Source organism: Gymnogyps californianus, chromosome 1, assembly GCF_018139145.2.
Source record: "Gymnogyps californianus isolate 813 chromosome 1, ASM1813914v2, whole genome shotgun sequence".
Taxonomy (NCBI): Eukaryota; Metazoa; Chordata; class Aves; order Accipitriformes; family Cathartidae; genus Gymnogyps; species Gymnogyps californianus.
The window spans coordinates 4,356,207-4,380,398 of NC_059471.1; the positions used below are offsets into that span (position 1 = coordinate 4,356,207).

At 42.6% G+C, this 24,192-nt stretch overlaps 1 protein-coding gene across 1 annotated transcript in view; it reads right to left on the minus strand.

Annotated features, from left to right (window-relative positions):
• TENM4 (teneurin transmembrane protein 4) overlaps positions 1-24,192 on the minus strand; it is a 355,419-nt gene that overhangs the window by 35,735 nt on the left and 295,492 nt on the right. The window contains exons 22-24 of the mRNA XM_050901618.1: positions 19,227-19,459; positions 9,577-9,731; positions 5,033-5,910 (exon numbers count right to left, since the gene is read on the minus strand). Of these exons, the coding sequence (XP_050757575.1) occupies positions 5,033-5,910; positions 9,577-9,731; positions 19,227-19,459 (1,266 nt within the window). The remainder of the gene's footprint in view (positions 1-5,032; positions 5,911-9,576; positions 9,732-19,226; positions 19,460-24,192) is intronic.

The window sequence follows — 24,192 nt, forward strand, 5'->3', positions numbered from 1 at the left end:
CTGAAGATCTGGCTCCACGAGACCCTTTGCCCTCCAGGCAGCTATGAGCCACTTCTCGGGCAGTCCATGAAAAGGTTTTGAATTTCTGGGCTTGGCTGCAGTAACGTGTAAGTATTTCATTCTGTATGGGAGGAGCTGACCTTCGAAACTAATTGGGCACACAAAGGACTTAAGCGAAAGAGCCTCATCTGGGCTAAATAATGCATAGAAGGTTTGATTTTGGCTCAGGGGGAAATTGAATTAATGTACAGTGATACCATCTCAATGAGCTAATCAAGATAATTGCCGTATTCTTGATTTAAACAAATACGTTAATAAGAATTTCCGGATTCTGAAGTAGATAAACAGCAACTGCTAAGAAACTCTGTAAAGGCTGGTAGCAATTTTTTCAGGTCAAGTGAAAAAGCAGCAACAACAAAGAAGCAAGTAGTCACACAGCATCCTTTCTCTTTGACTTGAGGAGTTGAACAACAAGAAGCTGTTCCCCTGGCAGAGTTTCCAGATCAACTTCCTTTGCTGCTGATTATCACTGTCACAGGTTCAATGGGAAGGCAAGTCTTTAATCCAGTTACTGGACAAGCTGAGCTGCATTGCATTAATTGACAGCGAATGTCAAGCCCTCTGCACAGGCAGAGAAAGTCTATGTAATGCTAAAACCCTCAAAGAAGTCCTAGATAGGCCTTTGGGGACCGGCTAATTACTGCAGGGAGCTAAGTTTCACTCTCAAAGGAAAGGGAAACTGCACACCATTATATATTGAACCTTACTCAGCGCTAAACCCAATAAAGCAGGATTGTTACAGCAGGCTTTGGTGTAGGATGTATGAAAGAAAGAGCTTTAAGTGCTGCGAGCAAGTCTGCCACCGCCTGAAGACAGCACCTGTCTCCTTCCCCTACAGAAATGAAGAGCCAACGTGCCAGCCCAGCCCGAACCCTGGGAGGATCTGGATTCCCTGGTGTGCCCTGGAGATAGGCCTCCAATACTGCATCAACGTATCCCACCTCCTTCTCTCCTCTCCAGAGTCACACCAACGTGCCCATACGTCACGGCTCTTTGGAGCCTTATGATAAAGGCTGAGAAATGCCCTGGTAAGAGCAACAGCTGAAGGAGAACCAGAGATGCTGGACATGCACAGACGTAGTGTTGCAACTCTTGCAACACCATTGCTCTTTCATGTTGGGTGTCTGGTTTATGGTCCTCTGTAGATAGTCGGGTAAAGGTAAATTTTGTAAGGATGTTCTTCATGGGGCCACTGGTGCAGTATAAACTTGTCAGCTGAATTTACATTCACTCTTAACTTTTTAAACAGTGGTGTCCAATCTGCCCTAAACAACTGTTACATGCTGTGGGAAACATGAAGCTTTTCCTCAGAGTCAGATTTGATGTCTTTATTTCCTTGGCCATGAGCAAAACAGAAATATGAGCTTCACCTTCGCCCTCAGCCAGGACTGAAAACTACTCAGAGCACCTTCCAGCCGCTCATGATCACAGGGTTTCTCTAAATCACGTAAACTTCCTCCATGTAAATCTCCTGATGTTCTGATACAGAAACCAGTAACCTGAAGGTATTGACTGCTGATTTGGTTTACACCATCTTCTTTGGCTTCTTGGATATCAAAGAACTTTGATTTCATCCTGCCATGCCTGCACTCATCCCTGAAGTTTGTGTTTGACTCACGCTAATCTTCTGTCTGGTGAGAACATATCTTAAGAAAGGCATCCAGAGTCATGATCTAAGATACCAAGAAATGGAGAATATACTGCTTCTCACAGTTGGTTGCTTTACCGGTTAGGTAATCTCAGCCTTAAAAAATCACACCTTCCTGTCAACTTGAATGTTTCTAGCTTTGCTTTCCAGCCCCTTACCCTTCTCAAGCCTTTCTCTGCTAGATTAAGAGTCCGTCTGTAGGTGATAGTTTTGTGCTGACATGCTGTGATCTAGACACTTCCCCGTCTTCTTCATGTTAAGATAAATAGATCAAGTCTTCTTAGTTCTCCAGCAGAAAGCACTTTCTCCCCACGAATGCATTTTTGTAGTGTTTTTCTGCACCGCTTTCAATTTTCACTGTCCTTCATAAACTGCAAACATCAGAACTGACAGTATTAGTCTCATCGGTGCTGTACAGGGATAAAATCAGCTTCCTACGATCCACTATAAGTAGAGTGGGATGAGTAAATGTATGCATTTTGTTTGTCCATCCAAGCGACAAGTTAGACAGATTTGCCATGGAATTATGCTGAGGATCACACTGAATGACTTGATGCTTTGCTCACTACAGCCTCTGAGAGCGAATGCTCAGCCCAGTTCTTTAGATGCGGCCTGTTTACATGTGTACCCTGGCATTAGACTGTGTAAGAATGTATTTTGTTTAAACGAAACCTACTTTATCAAGCAATCTAAGTGTCTCACCTTTATTTACTAATCTTCTCATTTTATCAGTTCTGATTTTATATTTTTTCCCAGGGTATGCATGCAAAACCTGGGTAGAATCAATCCCTGCCAATTCACCCGAAACAACCCCATTGGATGATCCCCTATTGCTGATTACTTTCTGAGAGCTATCACAGAGCAAGTTCCTGAGCCACTTGATATGTACTTTTCACAGCTTGGAAGAAGAACAGACGATCTGCTTTCCAAGTCCCCAGTGGACAGGTTAAGGTAGAATCGGATAGGATAGGGTAGGATAGGATAGGACAGGATAGGAGAGGACAGGATAGGAGAGGACAGGATAGGATAGGATAGGATAGGATAGGACAGGACAGGACAGCATAGGGTAGGGTAGGGTAGGGTAGGGTAGGGTAGAAGAGTGACAGTCTCCAATTCAAGCAAGGAAGATTTAGACTGAGCATATAAAAAAGCTTTCTAACAATAACAATAAGATAGGTAAATACATTGTTACCACTAGCAATATTTATGAATAACTTTGATGACTTCGATAGGATCCATTTGACCAAATTGTAGACATCTGCAGTGTAAACATCTGTATCTGAGCTAATCATTCTGGACTACCTTTACAGAGAGAAACTTGCAGAATACTACTCATCTCATCTCATCCTGAAGGAGATACCTGACATAACTCATAAGAAACTCACCTTGAAAGTGCCTGTTTCTCTCCATTGCCTATAAAGGGAGTCTGAGGTAACTAATTCAGACATAGACTTTTACCCTGTAGTTCTATAAAGTTGCATCAGAATCTGTCAGGAACAGTTAAATAGAGATAACTGATCACAGGTTTGGATGACATATCTCTGAAGACACATTCCCAATTCTATTTTCAGTGATGCTGTGCTATCATATAGCGCTGACTTGCTCTAGTCAAGATTTCCATAGTCTAACCACTGGAGAATACTGTCTTCCATTTAGCTCTAAAAAGCTTTCTTATGACTCTTCTGAAGTGCATAAAAGGACCAGAATGATGACTTTCACAAATGCTCTATTTTGTTGGATAGCAAGAAATAATGGATCACTGTTATAAATATATCCACAGAGTAAGTTGGATTTTAGCTTCTGTCTCATTTTATCTCCTTTATATTTTCAGTCACACTTTTAAATAAGAGAATATGTTTGAGATATAAATCTGACCGTTATTAGCTGTAATGTTTAGTTTGCTTCGCTGTTCATGGCTACATCTGTTTTCAAGCACGGGAACTCCTGGGTTCTTTGCAAAAAGAAAATACCTCCTTGATTTAGCACAACGGTCCTGACAATATAGCAGACTTCCACTCCTATAGAGAAAAACACCCTATCTTTCCTCCCTAAAGCCTCCCTCAAGCAAATTCAATGTAAGAGATGGAAGGGTATTAACTTTGATTCACTGAGGAATATTGCTATAGTAATTGCAAGCAGAACATTGATGGAATGCAAATAACCTTTCAAAAGATTCATCACAGAGTTTCCATCAGCTCTTTTCAAGGCAGGAGCAGTAATAGCAAGTATTAAGCAAAGAAATTTGAAACTGGGCCTGGAACATTTTAAAGAAAGAACCAAAGCAACTGCATGTCTAACGCATGAGTATGTGGGTTTAGCCAGCTTTCCTTTCCTGAGTCTCTTTTTTTTTTACTGTTTTTTTCTTTGTAATCTTGGGAACTGTCTATTCTAGCCAAATTGGACTCTTACAATGGGTCTATTATTATGGTAGCTGAACACTTCCATGTAACCATTCAAACCATATGGGAAATTATGCACTAAAAGGAACGTTTCAAAGAGGCTAGACTTGAAAATAAAAATGAAACTAAGGAAGAGGGAGGGGAAAGGCTTCTCAATAGCAGGATGAATTTGCAGACCATCCACTTAGATGTCCTTCATTCAGTTATCTATCTTTTTCTTATTTGATATCAGAAGTGTGTTGTCTTCATGGTATTTATAAGCAGGAAATTGCTAACAGTAATACAAAAAAGAAGTACAAATCTTCAAGTCACTGCCATCTCTGGGCTTTTCAATGCATCCTTTCTTCTCTCTGCTCTAAAATCCTTTGGGGCTGGTCTTGAACAGTCCTGAGACTATTTTTACTGCTTAGTGAGGCCAATAACAATAGAAAACGAGCAGTCCATTAATTACAGAATAGTTTTCTGAGCAAGCTGTCATTAGTCATTGTCAGTTGTCATTCTACATCAGCCATTTCAAACAAGCTCAAAAAACACTGCGGCATAGGAAGTAGGTGAAAAGCTGCGAAAAAGAGGATCTGATGGAACTTTCACACTCCCAAGGCTTTCAAAGCCAAGAAAAATGCTCTGACATGCAACCTAAATCCCCAGTCCCGACTACAGTTAAGGAAAACCAGGTGTCCAAATTACTTAGGTGATTGAGAAAAACTCAGCAGAAACTGTCTGACTCTTGACTTGGTAGAGGGAGCTCATTCAAACTCTAATGCACTTACTTCCAGTATTTAGTCTTTGTGTGAGATCTAATATTCTTTGTTCTGGCCATTTTATTTGAACAATAATTCTGTCCAGGGAATTAAATTCTATCAACCTTGCACGGTTCAGAGAACACAGAATGAAGTCAGCAGCACAATATTCGTAATATACTTACTCATAAAATGTTGTCCAACCATTTTCATTGCTTTTCGTGGCAAGGAGACCAGAGTTGCCGTGGTACGTCATCATGGCCACTTCATGCCCCTGTGTTGTTACGCTCTTGAGTGCGCTGTTGGTACCAATTGTCACCCAGTAGACTTGGCCATCGGGCACCACCAGCCAGAGGGGCATCCCCGTGGAATCTCTTCGGATATTGACTAAGTTGCCATTATTGTCAGTGATCAGGGTTATATCTCCATCTCCGGAATAAGTAAAATTGTAAAGATAATCTCCAGTGGTAAGGCTCTGAGTATAAAGGTGCTTACCACTGGTGTCAAACAAGTAGAGTTCCTGGTCTATGGGTGAGGATAACTCATACAGATTTTGTGTGTTGAGGAATGGTTTGTTTTTCCGAATAAAGCGGATTCGGATATTCCCAAGATCAGCGACATACAGCTCCCCATCTGCACACACCGCAAGGGAGGATGGCGCATTGAGTTTGGCATCCTTGGCATAGCCATCATCCCCCGAGAAGCAGTCACAGTTAGCATCGTTCTTGCAGTCACAGCTGCTTGGGGCACCGGCAACGAGAGAAATCTCTCCATTCGTGGTGACCTGCCTGATGCGGTTGATCTTTTTCTCATCGGTCTCAGCAATATACAGGACCCCGTTATGTGAGACGGCCAGGGCGGTAGCAGACTCCAGCGTGGCGTGGATTGCCACCTTGCTAAGGAGAAAATGATCCATGCCCGGCACCTGGCAATGCATGGGCCTCCCCGCCACGATGCGCACTTGGTGGTTCTCAGATATCTGTAACACAACGTTATTGTCGAGGACGTAGAGCGAATTATCCATCGGATTGACTGCCAGATCCGTGGGCCATTCCAGACGAACCTTAATGGTAGAAGAACACAAGGTAATTATTATAGCAAGACCTTTTTTCACTGCCTGATTGCTATAAATCAATCGCAATGAGGATGTTTTAACATGGATTAAAGCGAGAAAAGGTAAAAGAAACACAACTAATTATTACTGTTTGGTATGGTGGCCATAGAGGACACAGTCCTGGTATGAGCGAGGGGGCTTAGCTCCCGGTCACATGAAGCAGACACAAGTGGCCACCCATACTCTGCATTGCAGCAGTGGTGGGAGCAGGGTGATGGACAGAGGTAGACCCTCCTCAGCTCTTGCTCTGCACCGTGGCTTCTCTTTGCTTCTCCACCTTGGTGTGAGGTGTCAGGGGCTGTGGGAAGGGGCATCAATGCCCAGGGAATGCAGGAATAAACAAGAAGATCCAAAGATTCAAGGGGGATTTCCCCTCGCTGAACAATCCTGTGCTTTTTGGATTGATGGAGCCTGGACCTGATAGCAGCGACCTGGGACTGGACATTTTGTTGTGTGAAGTGCTATGAAATCAGTCAAACAAAACAATGATCCTTTTACTAAAGGATTTTCCAGACAAGTGGCCGAGCTCCTCTGGGTAAATGACAAGGAGGGATAGACACAAAACTGGCAGCTGTGTCAACGTGTGTGTATGTCTAAGTTATAACCACCGATTTTCTGCCTGATGCTGCAAAAATGCAAAATAGCAATTCACAAGAAATTCAGGCAATTTCAATTCGTGGAATAAAATACTTGTGTCTTCACAGTGGTTTTCACATTTTTTTTTTTTTTAGCATAATGGAAGAATGGGTTCAAGTAATAGTGACACATCACAGTTCTACACTGATAATCCATATACAGAATAAACTGAAAAAGTGACTGGTAACACCACAAGCGAGTCAGCACTAGAAGGTCTCTGTTTCTAGCTCTACTTCTGCAATACCCTGTCTTTTCAAGTGAGTCTACTCTTTTAGTTACCAAACCTAAGAAATGTTTACCAACAGAATTTAGGGTAATTTAATTTTTTTTATAAAGAACTGTAAGGTGAGCATTTTTTTGATTATTTTATTTTACTTCAGGTTTATATAGAATAAAAAAAGGCAATGTTGTGCTGATGGGAACCAACCAATGCTTAAATGTTTTCCTAAGAGTGCATCTTCTCTATAGTAGAGGTGTCAAGGGTGATTGGAAACGAACAACTGTGATGAATGCTCTTGGTCACCTCCAGCCAGGCTTTTAAATAGATTTTCAACTAGTTAGAAAGAATAGCTATTTTGGTTGGATACTCCCTTTCAGTCAGCCAGCCAACTCTAAGTTAGAGCAGATGGACTTGATATCTAGCAGTTAAGTGAGAAGCTGGCCACTTTGTGCCATTCTGCCTGCACCCGTGTGTTTTGTACGCTATACCCAACAGCACGACGTGCTGTGATGGAGAGCTCTGGGATCTGGGCACACTCAAGGCTGTGCAGTTCCAGGATCTCCCTGTTTGTTTCAAACCCTCCTCTCCCACCATCCGTCTCAGTTGCTGCTGCTTCTCATTTGTCTGAGGTGGCTAAGTTGGGGGGGGTATTTTGCATCTGTAAGGTGGCAACCTTATTGGAAGGAGGAGGAGTAGATGCCAGCAGGCTCAAGTCCAGCAAACCATCTCTCATTGTGATTTAAAACCAAGAACAAGAAGAGACTAGGTAAGATTTGGAGGCACACAGGAGATTCCTATTTTAAAAGCCTGTAGTTCAACATCTCTGCCACAGCCATGCTTTACTTCTGATGCTTCTATTCATGTCTAAATCCCTTTTCAATTTTTTTTTTTTTTTGAAGAGCATCAGATGCAAGGCACAAGTTCATTTTGCTTTCTAATGGCTTGGCTTGTGAAACTCATTTTCATGGCTAAGCAGCATGCTGAGCTCTGTCTACTCTTGTTCTCTGTTTGCAAAATCTCCTTCCTTTTCGCAGCTCCTGGCCTATTTTAACCCTTCCTGTAGTAAAACATTATAGCCTGTGGTTTTCTCTTTAATAATGCATGCCTCCATCCCTTCCAGTGGTCTTTAAGCTCTGCAGCCTTGAGTTAGCATCAAGAGTAGGGTTTATTCTGAACTGACAAGGGAATTTTCAATTTCTTAAAAACCATTCCTTGTCAACATTGGCAGCTAAATATTTCATGTCCTCATGTCCCAGGGAGCCTCAGGGACCTGACAGTAAAGACCCTTCTAGCCACTGTAAAAGATGAAAAGCTACTTCCCAAGCTGGGTTTTCTTTGCCTGGTTTGAGTTGTTTGTTTTTTTTTAAATTAAAGTTGCCTTTGGTGCGCCTGTCCAGAACAGTACCAGTTTATCTGTCCATCACAGTACAGGTTAATCTAAAAATGACTCCTGTCATTTTATGAAGGGAAAGAAAGAGTCTTCAGCTTCAGTTTTTAGCTCATCTCAGAAGTGTTTAAATATGACATTGGTATACATACAAGCCACATAACCTGCGAGAAAATGATTTTTAAAGCCTGAATCCACAATGGTCTCGTGGTAACTGCCTCTGAAATTCAGATGAAGAAAAAACTAAGCCTGTAAGATGAGAAACATTCTACAAGATGGCCTTTAACCAGCAAAATTTGCTTGTACAGAAGGCATGAGAGCTTTTAAACTCATAATTTCAGCTTGTTCATAAATTGAGGACAGTGGGAACCAGTTGCAAAGAAGCAAGAATAATCTTTTCAAATTAGAGGGAAAAACAAGAACAGATTCCATATGGGAGCACGGAAATTACCTAGGTAGTTACAAAAAGGAAACCCCATTGACATCTATTGTGGCCGAATAACAGTACTTAGCCCTCCAGCTATGATCTGTATTTTCATAGGAGAGGTCAATATTCCTGTAGCCAGGCAAACAACAAGTGGCACAAAGATTTCAAAGGACACTATCTCTAAACTGGCACAATTTGACAGGTTGGCCAGTGCCCGACAAAATCGAGTGCTGGGCTGTAACGGGTTTCTCTTCTGCGCCATCCAGAAGTAAAGCAATCAGCAAACTGAGATTTCTTTTTCTCTCTCTTTTTTTTTTTTCTCTCCACCTTTAAGCAGCAGGACTTAAAAGCCCAGCATGATGGTAGCTGCAACCAATTTGCAATCTGATGCAATTCAAGATTCTTGTTTTCCTGCTGTTGCTAATTTTGGCACCACAGCCTCCAATCAGTATTTTCTAGATGTTAATTTGATTCAGGTCTAAAATTGTGCTGGGCCAAATTAGGATGGGGGGAAACAAAGAAAAAACCCAGGGGTAGCTAAGTTGTTATAACAGAGCATGGCATATAGCCCTACTAAAATGAGTACGGCTGCATGGTCTTTTTAGTTTAAAGTAACTAGTTTCTTGAGAAATGAGCCTAATGAAACCTAGCTTCTCAGGAATCTGTGTCTCCCAGCTGATTGGGAGCTCTGAAAGAAGTCTCTTCTGTGGCTGGGACATCTTTAAAATCTCTCTCCCCAGAGATCTCTGAGTTAGGTCAGTTAGGTCTTTCCTTCAGTCTTTATAGGACTTTTTGACCCAGTCATTTTCATACCACAAAATATGTAGAGATTTAACTCTCCTTGAGCCCTTACCTCTTTGTCAAACCTGAGGAGGCACACAGACATGCAGATAGGGTGGAGGCATAGACTTCTATTCTGTAGAAACCTAACCAAAACATTCTTACCTGAGAAATGTCCATGACAGAGTCACAGCTGAGAGGCCGAGCAGATGTCAAGTCATTGGAACCCAGCACAGTTGAGATGATCCCATTCTGATCAATCCGCCTGATCATAGTGCCATCCACAAAGTAAACCAGCCCAAACTTGTCCACGGTGATGCCTGAGGAGGAAAAAAGCAAGACAGTTAGAAAGTAACAGCAACATGACAATTATGAGATGAATAGAAGATGGTGTCTGGTTTGAAGCTCATGAAAGAGTAAGACCGCTGGTTTGCTTGGGAGCAGTATATTTCATGGCATTCAAAAGGGATGAGATGAGAGTTGGACATGTGGGAGTCCTGGTTATCAGGAGCTTTGAACTGGCACCATTCCCAGGAAGGCCCTTCCAACTGGCACATGATGCAATTTAGAAATCCCTGCTCACTTCTGGAAAAGGGCATGGCATTCGGTGAACCGCTGAAAGGAAAAGGTTTTCTAATAACTACGTGTCTTGCATGGTCAGAAACATGGTGTTATTGCTCATGGTATGAATATTAAGCGATGCACATGAAAATGTTACACTGGCGAATCTTTCAGAAATGGCAGTGAAAAAGGCTGCGAAAGATCCATCAGGTCAATCAAATTCCAGATGGATCAATGTGGAAGGGTTTTTCCTAGGATAATCCTACTAATCTATATTTCACCTGTTTCTGAACTCTGCTAGGTGATTCATTTCATTGTCCAAACCTCCTTTGTAGACATACTCGTCAGTGGATCCGAGGTCTGCCGACAACAGTTACAGACTGCCGATTCTCGTTTCCTCACCTGCAGATATGTGCCATTTCACTTCCCCCTAAGCATCATTTCTCAAGTATTTGTTATGTTAGCACAACCTCCTTTAATCCTCTTTATCCCAAGCTAGCTATACTCTGCATCTTCCATCAGAGGATTTCATGGTGCTTTACACTTACTAATTAGACCTCATAGCAGTCTGTGAGTGTGATCATCCTGATTTTAAATATCGGGAAAATAACAGATAAAGCAATTTTCACAAGGTCACAGAGAAAGTCCATGACTAAGGCAGGAATAAGAAGTTAGGGGCCTCATTCACCTCTCTTTTATGCTAGTATAAATTAAAAATAACTCCACAGATACTAATAGAGTCATCCATCTCATCTACCCTACGGTGGCAGAATGCTGCTCAGCATAATATTTGAGTGCCTTAAAGACCCTAAAAGAATGTAAAGGAACAGTAAAAGAATGTAGAAGCCTGCAACACCCTTTTCTATGCAAGTGAAAATTCTGCTCGGAATATATGAATACATGAATATTAGGATCTTCCTGTTTGGTTTCTTTTGCTAGCAGGGTAGCAATCACTTGGCAAAAAGCAGACATCTGCATTGTGCATCCAAGCCAGTATCTGGAGCTTTTCCAATCAGTGGCGAGAAATACCTACTTCTAGGGTGCAGTTCACATCACCCTAAAGCAGATAGCCATAAGAGATTATATGAATCCTGCTAGAAACACCTTTTCCTCCCCACTGACTATAAAAGGAAACTACAGCAAATATCTCCAAAGGAAACATTTATAGTGTAGACAGATTAAATTAATGAGATGAATCCTCACTGACATGTTTTTTTGGCTGTCATCATGGTGACGGAAATGATGGAAAATCTGTTTCAGATAGAAAGCTTTGAGAATGTTTCTGAGAAGCGATCAGATCTTGTGTTTCTCCAAAACGCTGTTTTACAGCCAGATCCCCCTGTTTGAAACATTTACCCTCAGTCTTCATCCACTGTGAGCTATGCTGTGAAGTACAGATGCAGCAGTTCACAGATCAAAAATTTTAGATTTTCATGTAGCAGGGACTAATCCCCTGATTGCTTTGGCAATTAAAATCATGGCTTTCAGCCAGCACTGGAAGTATTGCATGGGCTGGAAGCCATGGAGGTGGATGATACATGGAAAAACATAACATATTTGGTCATACAGAAATCCACAGAAGATAATCTAGCCCGGAAGTAATGGCAAGAAAACCTCAGGACTAAGTCATTGCTTGAGAGAAAGAACAAACTTTTCCGTTGAGCTGAGGTAAAGCAAGGGGTTCAGACAGGTTTGCAACCTGTTGATTCAAAGTCAATTAGGAGTCAGGGAACCGATGTTTCAGATCACTGAGTTGAATGGGAGCTGTGTATTTTTGCTAGGAGGTAAAAGCAGCATTTTCCTTAGTTTTTCGCAGCATCTCCCTGTCTGAAGGGCATCATTTTGACCTGGATTGGGTCTTTGACCATCAGAGCAGTGAGGTTTCAGAATAGCCTCTAGGGCAGTGAGGAAAAAAATTACTTGCTGCTTTTAAAATGAAGTTCATTAATTTTGGAGGGGATTATATGGCAGGATTGCTGAGATAATGGATGACAGGACTAAATGACCCAAAAGATTGCTTCTAGTCCTAAATTCCAATACTTGTGTTTAATTCATGCCAAGACAGGACTGATCTTTGCAGGACCATGAAACGAGATGTCCTGGTTTTGGCTGGGACAGAGTTAACTTTCTTCTTAGTAGCTGGTACAGTGCTGTGTTTTGGATTTAGTGTGAGAATGATGTTGATAACACTCTGAGGTTTTAGTTGTTGCTAAGTAGCGCTTATCCTAAGTTAAGGACTTTTCAGTTTCCCATGCTCTGCCAGCAAGCAGGTGGGCAAGGAGCTGGGAGGGAGCATGGCCGGGGCAGCTGACCTGAACTAGCCAAAGGGATATTCCATACCATGGAACGTCATGCCCAGTATATAAACTGGGGGGAGTTGGCCGGGAGGTGCGGATCGCGGCTCGGGAACTAACTGGGCATCGGTCAGCGGGTGGTGAGCAATTGCATTGTGCATCACTGGTTTTTTCCTTCCCCCCCCTTCCTTTTTTTTGTTACATTCCTTTTCATTACTATTATTATTTTTCATTATTACTATTGTTAGTATTATATTTTACTTTAGTTATTAAACTGTTCTTATCTCAACCCACGAGTTTTACTTTTTTTTTCCCTTTCCTCCTCCTCACCCCCCTGGGAGGGGGAAGGGGGAAGCGGCTGCGTGGTGCTGAGTTGCTGGCTGGGGTTAAACCACGACACAAGAACCTCGAAGAGGAGCGGCAGCTACCTGTTGCACATCTGACCGCTACGGGAGAAGCCACAAGCAGTGGTGGCCATTTATTCTCGCTATACAATATAAACACATCCGTTGTATCTTAGCACTTTGTCAAAAGCTTGGAGAGGCATCTGGCGGTATAAGCATCAATATCTCACTGGTATCCATGGCTTTCTGGAAGTTGTCTTCACCTGCCATGAGATCTGTCAGCATTGTGCCCCAGTTGGTGCCCTGTTCAATGAGTCATCCAGGATATTGGCACATGTCACCTGTCACTGGCATCTGCTGTTGAAGGTTACTGCTCCCCTAATTATTTTGCCTGCCGAATGGCAAGTTCTTTAATGTTTGCTGGTATTTGCTTGACAACCAGGAACACAATTGAGCTCTTTAAGTGATATGGTAGATGTGCTTTTTCAGAAGAGGCATGATAGAAGGTTTAGTTGATCTTAATTGGCTTTTGTCAAACACAAGAGGCTCTTACCCATTCCTGGGTTCACAACAAGTATTTTTCAGGGCGCCTGTCCATTAGTCTGTGTGACAGGCCAAAAGCCAGTGAAGGGTGGCAGGCTGGATAATGTGATTTTAAACGAGGCAGAATTTTCTCTCTTAGCTAGTTCCATATGTATTGGATTGGACTTATCAGCAGCGTCTGCTGACAGTCGCTGACGGTGTTCAGTGCTGAGGTCTGATGGCTGGTCTGATAAACCAGTTACAGTAATAATAACCTGTACGTACTTTGGCTCTCGAGCCAGCTCTGATCAGTTGATAGAGCACAACTTTATTTTGCATTCCAGCTTAGACAAAGAGCTTGCACACCCGAATAAGTTAAAGTGGGACAGCAAAGTTACCACTTATCATCCTGCTCCAGGGCAATGGCATGTGCATGTGTTCTTATCACAGCACTTCTCTGCTTATCCCTCTTTCACGGAGGCTAAGCAATCTCAATTGCCTTGCATTTCCTAAGATGTTCTGCAGGGTAACAGAGTTTGCAGTCTGTCAAAGCCCTAAATTCCCATTTGCACATGCTCCTCACATGGCAACTGCTCCAGTCCCTTCCTGACTTTAGCTGATTGTCTTGGAATCAAATCTAATTATGGAGAGGAGCCCTGCTCTCCCACAGACAAGTGTCTTTGGATGGATGACTTCTGCGGAGAGGGAAAGAAGCATCTCACGGTTTCTTTGCAGCAGATTGTAGAGGTTAGATTGGACCTTTCTGTGTTTCCTTTCTGATAATGGCACAGTTCCAGTGCTGGGAGCTGGCTCCTGCAAATGGGCACAGAAATGGGTAATTCACATGTTACGCATGTAAAGCCAAAGGCCTTGGCTTGCTTTGGCAGAAGGCTCCTCTCATGTTTCCATAGGAACATAAGGGAATTAAAGATTTTCAGCATACAGCTCGAAGTTCAATCTCACAGTTACTGAGAGAAAACATCTGCTGCCACTACCCAGGTAGCATTGCGGATCCAAACTTTAAGCTCTGAGATATGAAATACATACATTATGAAATCACGCTGGCTCCTCTCGAATCGTCGGAGATCCCATAAGAAACAAGGCCTTGTAGCACTGCGTGCATCACACCAGTGAGCTGTGCTGATAGAAAGTTGTGATGCAATGACATTTGCTTGAAGTGTCAGGACCTCGTAGTGTGAGGAGGTGACAGCACAACGTTATGCTGCAAATAGCTACTGGGACACGGTGGGTTTGTTCCAGAAGACAAACCGCTAAAAGTGATTGCATTGCACATGTAGCTCTACTTAGGAAAAAAAAAGGGGGGAAAAAACTCTTTTAAGGAAAAAAATAGGTGCTAAAGGAATCCAAATTTGAAGCTTTCTTGTCTGGCTGGATGCTGAATGACTGAGTGATAAAATGGCAGGTGAAAATCAATGTCAATAAGTACAGAGGAATTCACAGGGGAAGGAGTAAGCCTAACTACCCATACGCAATGACAAGCTGTAAAATAGCTCACAGGAAAAAGATTTCAGAATTCCTGTGAAAAGTTTTCTGTGAAGATCAGCTTTGTGCTCGGCAGTGGTCAAGGAGGGAGCTAGAAGACAGGAATGGATTAGGAAAGGTACAGAGAGAAGAACAGAAAACAATGATCTGGCCCCAAAAAGACCACACTTTTTCATGCTGTGGCTAAAAAAATTGTGGAAATTATTAGCACAGGATATCTGGAAGGAAAAACCTAACTGTTCAGGGAGGTTTCTAGACAAACTGATGGCAGGATCTAAGCACAGGTCCAGGTGCAACCTCTTCAGAAAGTGCCCAGAATGTCTACGACTAGAATCTGGAGTGTTAGCAGGGAAAGGCCACTCTACCATTGCCCCCTTCCCTACATGTCTTTTCTGGCCACGGTAAGAGACAAGATATTTTGTTCAGTCAGCCTCTGGTCTTCCCTGAAATGGCCCTTACGTTATTATTTGACAATAAAAATGTTAACAGATTGTGGAGGGCTGAGTTTCTTCTTTTAATTCCATCGAACTCATAAACACTTAGTGAACAACTGAGATTTTGTTTACACATTCAGCAGGACACAGTGAAGGAAGCAATCTGTCCCCAAATTAATTACTTCATTTTGCATTGTTTTTGTGGTGCTAAATGAATGAGATGTCCCCTCCCCCCCACGTCCCTTCTGAAACCTTCTGCCTATTGTGTCAGACTTGTCACTGCAATCTCTCTTAATTGCAGGCTCCTTGGTAATTTCTCTGCCACAACATTTTCCCAAGGAGAACCACTGGTGAGCACTCAGATGAAAACAAATGCTCTGACAAGCTGGAGTTTTAATTTTTCTTTAGATTGCTTGTAGAAGAGGATCATTATTAGCAGATGATAATTAGAAAGTGGTAACACTTTAATTTGCAAGGATATATTGAAATTCATTAGCATCTGAAAGCTTTGCTGTGCTCTGTGGCAAATGACTTGGAAGTATCAGGCTGGTTCCTAATAGCTATGATAACTACCCTGACCAAACAACTGCCACCACTATTGCGTCTGTTGATCTACCTGTCCTGTATTTGTATAGCCTACCTTTATCAGAGAAGCCAAAGACGTGGGAAGGGTGAAATTCCTGGGGTAGGTTTTCTCCCTCCCAATGTCTTGTCTAAGCTGATCGTCTAAAGGGAGTTCTCTCTCCTTCAACGGAGAGAGACAAGAACCTCTGTCCACAAGGTACTTCAGAGAAATGTATTGACAGAACAAGGGATAATGGTTTTGAACTGAAAGAGGGAAGATTTAGATTGGATATAAGGAAGAATTTTTTTGTGACAAAGGTGGTGAGACACTGGCACAGGTTGCCCAGAGAAGTTGTAGATGCCCCCTCCCTGGAAGTGTTCAAGGCCAGGTTGGACAGGGCGTTGAGCAACCTGGTCTAGTGAAAGATGTCCCTGCCCATGGCAGGGGGGTTGGACGAGAGGATCTTTGAAGGTCCCTTCCAACCCAAACCATCCTGTGAGTCTATGATTCTATGAAATTATCCACTCTGAACTCAGGGGAGGTGAGGTGGGAACTGGAAGAAGTGATCAAAACTGTGGGGAAAAGGCTGCTGCTCAGAAAGTGGAGAACCATTCTGAATGGTGTTAGCTGGGGTGGGGACCTCATTCTTCAGGCTAGCATCTCCAGGAGGATATCGGCACTCCCAGAACGTGGTTCATCCTACCTTGGACACGTGCACTGACATAGAATGAACCACCTTCAGAGTACCAGTTTCTTTCCACTGAGAAGAGAGCCAAAAAATCTACTTAGACCAGATGCTTGACAAGTCCAAGAGGCTAAAGGTAGACGCAAAAATACATGTTGAGACCTCACGACTGATTCTCCAGTCTTTACGAATTGCTGTTTTTCATCTGGCAGGACTGTATTCCCTCCATATTTTCCAGCAAGCTGCAAATATCAGCTAATTAAAACATAATGAAAGTGGAGACAAGACCTTGTTTCCTTACAATTTTTGAACAAGTGCAAAGATGTCCTTAAAATACACAAATCCTACTTTGCATGAAACAATTATCTTTAGTCAAAAAAATAGCTTTAGCCTTAAAAAGTAGAGTCCCATGAAGAGTGGTGATTCTTGAAGAACTGAACTTTCCAAGTCCTTCCCTGGCCAGCTGATATCTCTATAGCTACAGAATCGTTTTCTAATTTCCTCTGATCACTCACTTATGAGTGTTTATTCCCCTGCCAAGACAGGGAAGCAGAGGGTAACCTGAGAACTACTGGTTACTTGTACAATAAATGATCTTTATTTCGAACTATTATGAAATACAATCACATGAAGGAAGAGCATTTGCTGGATTTTTCTACTAGGATGAACCGCCGTGAAGGTATAAACAATGCTGACATTATATTGTCAGTGTGAGTTTTCGCTGTTAATCGTTTATGGAGGTGAATGGGAAGTGAGTCACACCTGCCAAAGCTATTGTCTCAGCAGACTTTGCAAGAAGTCCAGATCAGGGAACACTGTTTACAAACTTTCCATTGGCACTGTGGGCTTTCTGGATTATTATTTTCTTGTTGCCATTTTGCTTCGTGTCGTTTCCTCTTTCACCCTGAATTTACTTCTAGTTTGTGAAATTTCAGAGCTGTGAGGAAAGAATGCATGCATTTTGCCGTTATATGATTGAGGTGGAAGAACGGCCTCCTGAGAACTTGAATTGCCAACAAGAAGGATTTCAGTGCTGAAAGCTTTGAACTCCAGAGCTCTGTTTCCCATAGCAAAGCAGAAACATAATTAATCTAAACTTTGCAACATCCACCCATGTAGGGAAATGAATAATATTCCTCTTATCTTGTACGAGGGAGAACAGAGGTCCAACAAAAGTTGTGGGTTTTGTTTTTTTTTTTTCACTGGTTGAACTTCAAAGTCATTTAGAAAACTGGATTACAGATTTCTGGATTCCTTGATCTCATGACTCATCTGCTGGACTGTCTGAATCTCTCTGCCCAAGTCACTTAATTTTCTTTTCACTCAGCCCTCTCATTTCAATGAGACAATTCTTGTACTGCGACCTGACCACAGGTAGCTGTTCCCTTTTTATATCTGTGCCTCTGGCAATACTTTATCCCAATATAATGGTCACCTCATGGGAGTCGGGAGTGCTTGGAAACCATGCTGGGCCCTTTGAATATTACAAGGGTAGCAGTTTGGCTTTCAGTGCTTTTTGGCAAAAACCAGGTCTCCCAAGGTATATTTTTCTGCATCCTGCCAGGAAACAACTAGCCAACATGTAACAAAAAAAATATCACAACTAGAGCTGACACAAAAGGTCACTAAATCAGTTTGGGTTTCTTGGATTCAGTAACAATAATGTCATCTCTATGTCAAGAAAAATAACTTCCTGAGAAGTCTAGCCAAGAAGAGAAACAACAGCTCAGCTGTCTGCATCTTGCCTGCTCTTTGTGAAATAACCTGGTAAAGGTTCCCCAGGTTTTGCTGAGGGGTTGCTTTACAAAGAGGTTGGGATAGGCTTGGAAATGGCCGCGGTGAGGAAGGAGGGAGCTGCCACTCCCAGACGGAAGGAAAAAGGAAACCTGCAGCACATCGATGCCGAAGCCAAGAACCTATAAATAACTCCTAGCAATCCTAACAACTGGGCAAGAAGACATACAACAGGCAAAAATGCCACATTTCTAAAAGTATTCCTGCATGGGCGTCCTTCTTGCCCCTCTTCACAAACACTGCAGAAGGTGTGCATACCAACAGTATCTTCCACCTCATCCCTATACCTTCCGTGTGTTTTTTTCCAAGGAGCCGTGGACAGCTGGGAGGAGCGACATCCTCCATATGAAGAGCTTGTTACCTTGAGACTGCCAGACTGAAGTCTTGGCTACGCACAGGACTGCATATGTTTGGCTAAACTTGTTTTGAACAATTTAGTTCACAGTCATGAAGGCTGTGTGATGCTTTTATTCTGATTTGACTGTGCTTTTGTCACATTTAAGTAAGCTAATCAGGAACCAGGTGAAGTCGCGCTGAATTAGACCATTCCCATATTGAAATTAGTATCCACCCCCCATAGGATTTAAGCTGGATGCCGTGATATATAACGTCAATGTATAAACCTCAATTTACGTCTCTCTGAGCTGTATGCTGGTTTTGTTGCGATTTTATACATATAGCAATGCTTATAGAGCTTTTTATTTTTTTAATGCCAAGAAAGCCTCAGTGAACTGAACCTAAGTGAACCCAGTCCAGATTGGGAAGGACCAAACATTGTTAGTTGGTAAGGAGGAGCAGTGGCTAAGTGGGTATAAAATTGATAGGTGGATTTATTCCATTGCCCTTTGGGCATGTGCCCATCACTACACCCCTCTGGTTTGGCACTCCTCCCAGCCACCTCAATAAGAAGAACCAGGACTGGCTGAGGGTGAGACATACCCACTTAATTCCAGAGGCAAGCCCTTAGGACGTGTTTGTGGGTTGACTGGGGAAGGCTTGCAAAATCCAAGGACATTTTCTGAATTGGAGACGAGAGCAGTCTCCAGCATGACTAAACAAGCCCCTTTCAAAAAGACCCCTTTAAAAAAGCCAGTGGAGAAGAAGCAGTCTCACCCCTGGGATTTGTAAGGGTAGCATCAGTGCCTTTGCCTCCATCTCCGCAGCGGGTATCATCGAACGGGAGGCACTGATCTCCAGTTCCAGCCAAGACCTCTGAATTCTTCACAATGTCTTTCACTGATGTGGTTGACTTGATTTTATAGATACGTCGGCTGTTGGTGTCGGAGAGGTAGATGGAGCCGGTGATTGGATCTGTGGTCAAGTAATACTTATGAGCTGGGCTGTGGCTGAAAAACAAGGGTATGACATTATTATTTTTTTTGGATGATTTGTTTCCTTAAGTCAACAGGCAATGCAAGCACTTTAGAGAATAAAAATGCACAGGGCAGACAGACTGGGAAAGTGAAGCAGTGCTGTATTTGACAATGTTAGTACACGGTGTGTGACAGCACGGGATCCTGAGCTGTAGCTGTTACCAGTCGCTGTGCCTGGGGTGCTCTCTGGCATGGAGGGCAGCTGCCAAAGTAAGGGCTCGCTGGCCTGAGCCAAAGTCATGCCAGGAACTACTATAGGTTCAGTCCTAGTACCTGAGTTTGCTTAATTTACTTAATATAGACATAGTCCTGAAACTGGTGTTAGTGCAGTGCCAGAAAGTGAAGGGAGAGCATAGTACGCTAGGGGCAGAAAACAAAGCGAAAAAATAAAATTAAAAAAAAATCTGCCCTCCCAAGAAGGACCCCAATACAAAAACCCCAAAGCAGACTCCCAAGTATAAAGCACTTGAAGATACACTCTTCAAGATCACTGCATCAAGGCTCGTCTGGTGTTCTTGCTGGCTCCAGCAAAGACTACAGAGTCCTGTCCTGCCCTTGTGGGGATTAGGGGAAGTCCTGCCGCTGAATTCAGCTGGACCTCAATGAAGAGAGAAACAAAATGCTCCTTGGAGTGCCACATTCTGCCCCAAGTAAAACATGAACTAGGAGGAGGGCTGAGGAACCCGAACATCAGCCCATTAAACCCCATTCACTCACTGCTTCCTTGAAAACAAGAAAGGGTGGCTGAGAAAATGGGGTGAGCAGACAGAAGGATAATGTTTTTTGCTCCACGACTACAACACTAAATGAGCCCAAGACTGAAGAAATGAATAAACTAGCATCCACTTTATGGAAAGCATTCAATGGGACTGGCCAGAAGAAACAACCAGATTAGTTTAGACACAATTAAATAATTGTCTTTCAAGGATTCTATCTATAGTTTAATATAGATACTAAACTTATTAACTTCTTTTATTAAAATTAAGTGTTTACTACTAGTGTGTATTGAGCTGCATCTCTTCTAAGCCTGAAACCAATAGATTAAACTTGTAACACCTGCTGCCTGAACACAGGTCTCCTTCCTTCTAAGAAAGGCTAAGTAGTAATTAAAACAAGTGTGAAAGAGTCTCTGCTTTTCTCCAGAACACCTTCAAGCTGTCCAAACTCATCAGGTCCCAAGAATTCATAATAAACGTATAGGCCACAGTTCACAATTTTGCACTTAGTGGAATTGTTCCAGGAGAAGCTGGTTAGAAACCTGAGTGTCGATCACAGTTGACTCTATCCTTCATAATAAGAAACTTCCTCTCTTCTTCAACCTTTATGTTAGGAAACTTAATCCTTCTTCAGACACATAAAAACTACTGAATTATTCTCTGATTTAAAAAGCCGTAAGTTGGTTCTTCATTCAAATTACTTAATACTTTGGGAAAAAAAAAAAAAGCCTTTCTGATTTATTCTGGAATATCCCTTGTGATTTATCCTATTAAAGTCTGAACAGATTTCATCTCCACAAATGACACTGATTCTTGCTAAATAATATGCTCTGACCTTCAAGACAGCTCCAGCCTGACAGTTCAGTCTCCATCTGTATTCCTTTCCAATGACAGCAGGCTGGTAGGGTATTATTTCATTTACCTGCATGTCACTCACGCTAAGCAAGTGGCTTCAACCCTGGTGGAAGAAGTTCCCTGTGGGAATCCATCATCCATTTTGATCAGGGTCTTGCATTTTCCACTGACTGTCCTAACAAAGCCCAGCTGAATGTCAGTCAGCTTTTGAGCTGTTCATAATCTCTATTTTGCATGGGAGGTGGACGAGAGGAGGACATTTTTAATGGCACTTTGCAATTCTTTAGCGTCTTCGCCTGGAAAGCACAGATAGCTTTCACTGAGTCTTACAGCAGGCCATTTGCAGATGGGCAAAGGCAAATGTCTTTCCCAAAGATGGAGAAAAACGATAGCAGAACTGGAGGTTCCTGCTCCCCTCTCCCAGCACCACCACTGTAACTTATGTTTGGATTTCATAGCCTTGCTCTGGTGGATTTTATTATTGATTACAACCTTCAGTGATAGACAGAGATCTTAAACTGTTTTCTAATCCCATCTCCTGTGTAGAATGGACACTGAAACGAATGCCGGTTACTTTTAACCACAGATCAGAGAACCAGGTAAAAGCAAAACATTCATCCAGCACAAAAGCTGAATGGTACTTCCTACCTAAATTTACTGACTAAGTAAAAAACTGTCATATTAAGGTAATACTATGAGTAGCTGCTGGTAACCCAAGTTTAGTTTTATTAATGAGGTCCTGAATATAAATGCCGCAAAAAAGTAGGGGTAAGTTCAAAGTTCACAATCATTAAAAAATTAGCTCTGACTGGTTAAACTTTTAATCCTCTGCATAGCTGGATGCCACAGAAGCACACACACCTTTACTAGCAAATGTGCTTTGGAAAAGGTAGAGGTAGAAACTTAGGTTGGTTAAACTACCCATGGGATGGTAATAATCTTGGGTCACTTAGGTCTGGATTTCACCTGGTGAGCTGATAGTGAAACTCTTCCAAGACATACAATTACCTTTCTAAATCTAATGTTATTAATGGTATGGGCAGCTCAAATACAAATGATATCTTTTCTGCTGCATGGCTCTGTGTGAGTGATAGGAAATGCTGGTTCATTTTTATCGGCTAGACTTCTTAAACATGGCTTATCATGGTCTCCTACACCCCGCTCCATGCATAGGGCTTTTGTGGGTGGAAGGCCCCCTGGGATGGCTTAGGCAATGGAGTATTTAACCTGGGATGCTTTGGAGCAGGGAAGGTAAAATACATACTGTTAAAAATGGTCAAGCTGGAATTTACCCCCCTTGCCTCTGCCAACAGTTTTCACCACTGTACCGGGAAGGTGTCACGCTCTGCCCTTGCATGAATTGCATAGCGTCATACACTGGAGCTTTTGTTTAACACTTCGAGATCCTTCAGGATGAGAGATGCTAAATAAATGTACATTAGTAATGTAAAAGTTCCCAAACTGCTTCCCTTCATCTGTGATAATGCATGAGCACTGGAGCTGGGAACACTGGGGCTTTGCTTTTTATTTAAAGCCACGATCAATAGGCAAATCCAAGTGGCAAATTGGACTGAACTGAACAACAACTGAGATAAATCTGCCTGGGGCAAAGCAGAGATTTTTTTTTTTCCTTTCATCCTCTCTCATTGCTTAGTTAGATAATGGATCAAAACAAAAGACTTTTTACTATTCTGAAGATTTAATCAGTTACAGTATTTGTAGTCTCAGAATATTTATCCCCCATATTGTCACTGCCACCACTAGAAAAGGGCTGTGGCTGAAGAGCTGATTTCCCATTCAGATCGTTCCTTTTGCTTTTAAGGTTTTTTTAGAAGAAACCCTGAGCACTGCTTTGATATTTTAAGTTCCTGAAGGAACAAATCAAAGTTGCAGGGATGGGGTGGGCTGGTCCCTAGCCAAGAACAGACACTTTAGTGGGTATTAGTGGGCATGATGGTGTATAGTCACTGGGAATGAGGACAGTTTCATAAGCAGAAGTTCTGCAGGCCAAAGTGAAATGGAGGTGACATTGCTTCCTTGTACGCTTGTGATACAGTGACGCGCTGGGAAAACACAGGGAAATCTTCCAAGTTCACAGTGATCCTCGCTGTTTGGGGTTGAATATAGGCTGTCCCATACATCTGCCTTGTCCCTTTCCTTTTTTCGTTCTCATTATTTGGACAGGATAGTGCCAGCACCACTTGGGGAGCTCTGCAGATATATTAAGAGATTCAAATTCCATTTTAAAGTGCTTATGCTTTACGTGACTCCTTACACACAGGCATGAGGAAGGAAAGTGATAAAAAGTTGGGTGAATAGGCAGACACGTGGCACTCATGTGGATTGCTTCTGTAGTACTGTAATAGATGCACAGGCTTTCAGCAAAGATTGATACCATCCCCTTGGGCCCAGAGCCCATGTTTTGGAGGAGTTTGAGGAAGGAACCTCCTGCTCCGGAGTGGGAAGCCAGTCCCTAAGGAATAAAGATGAGAAAAGGGAGATGGTCCCTGGTTTCAGCAGGTTACCTATAATGCATCAGCACAGCAGACTGCACCTTGTCATTGGCTTCTGTTCAAAGCCAGGGCGTTCATCTCGCCAAGCTTTAGATGGTTACAAGGTGGATGCTGACATCTGAACTGGCTGCCTTAACTCCCTTTATCGGCAGTGGAGGGAAACAGCATCTTTTGGGGTATGATTTGTCTGACTTATTTTCAACATTTACGTTACAAGATGAACTGCATCTTAATTTCTCAAATGCAAGGGCATCTGTCACCTCCTCTAAAGGACAACTTCTGCTAATGGTAACAGTATGGCTCTGGCTCCCACTGTGGTCAACAGACAGGAGCAGTCACAACACCAAAGTTAGTTACCCATAACAGCTGATCTGAATAAACCCCCGGGGCTTCTTTGGATCTGGTGTCTCTGTTTAAGGACATGAAACCACCTCTGTAAAACTTTCTGTGCTAGCTGCCCTCTTCCCCTCTGAGCCTTGCTGGCCACAGGCATTTGCTGGTGACTAAAGAACTACCAAATTCCTGCAGCCAAGCATTTTTTGTTTGACGGGGCTGTGTTCCCATGACTCCATGCTAAGCACCCTGCAGCTCACAAACAGAGGATTTTATTACAGCTTGTGTG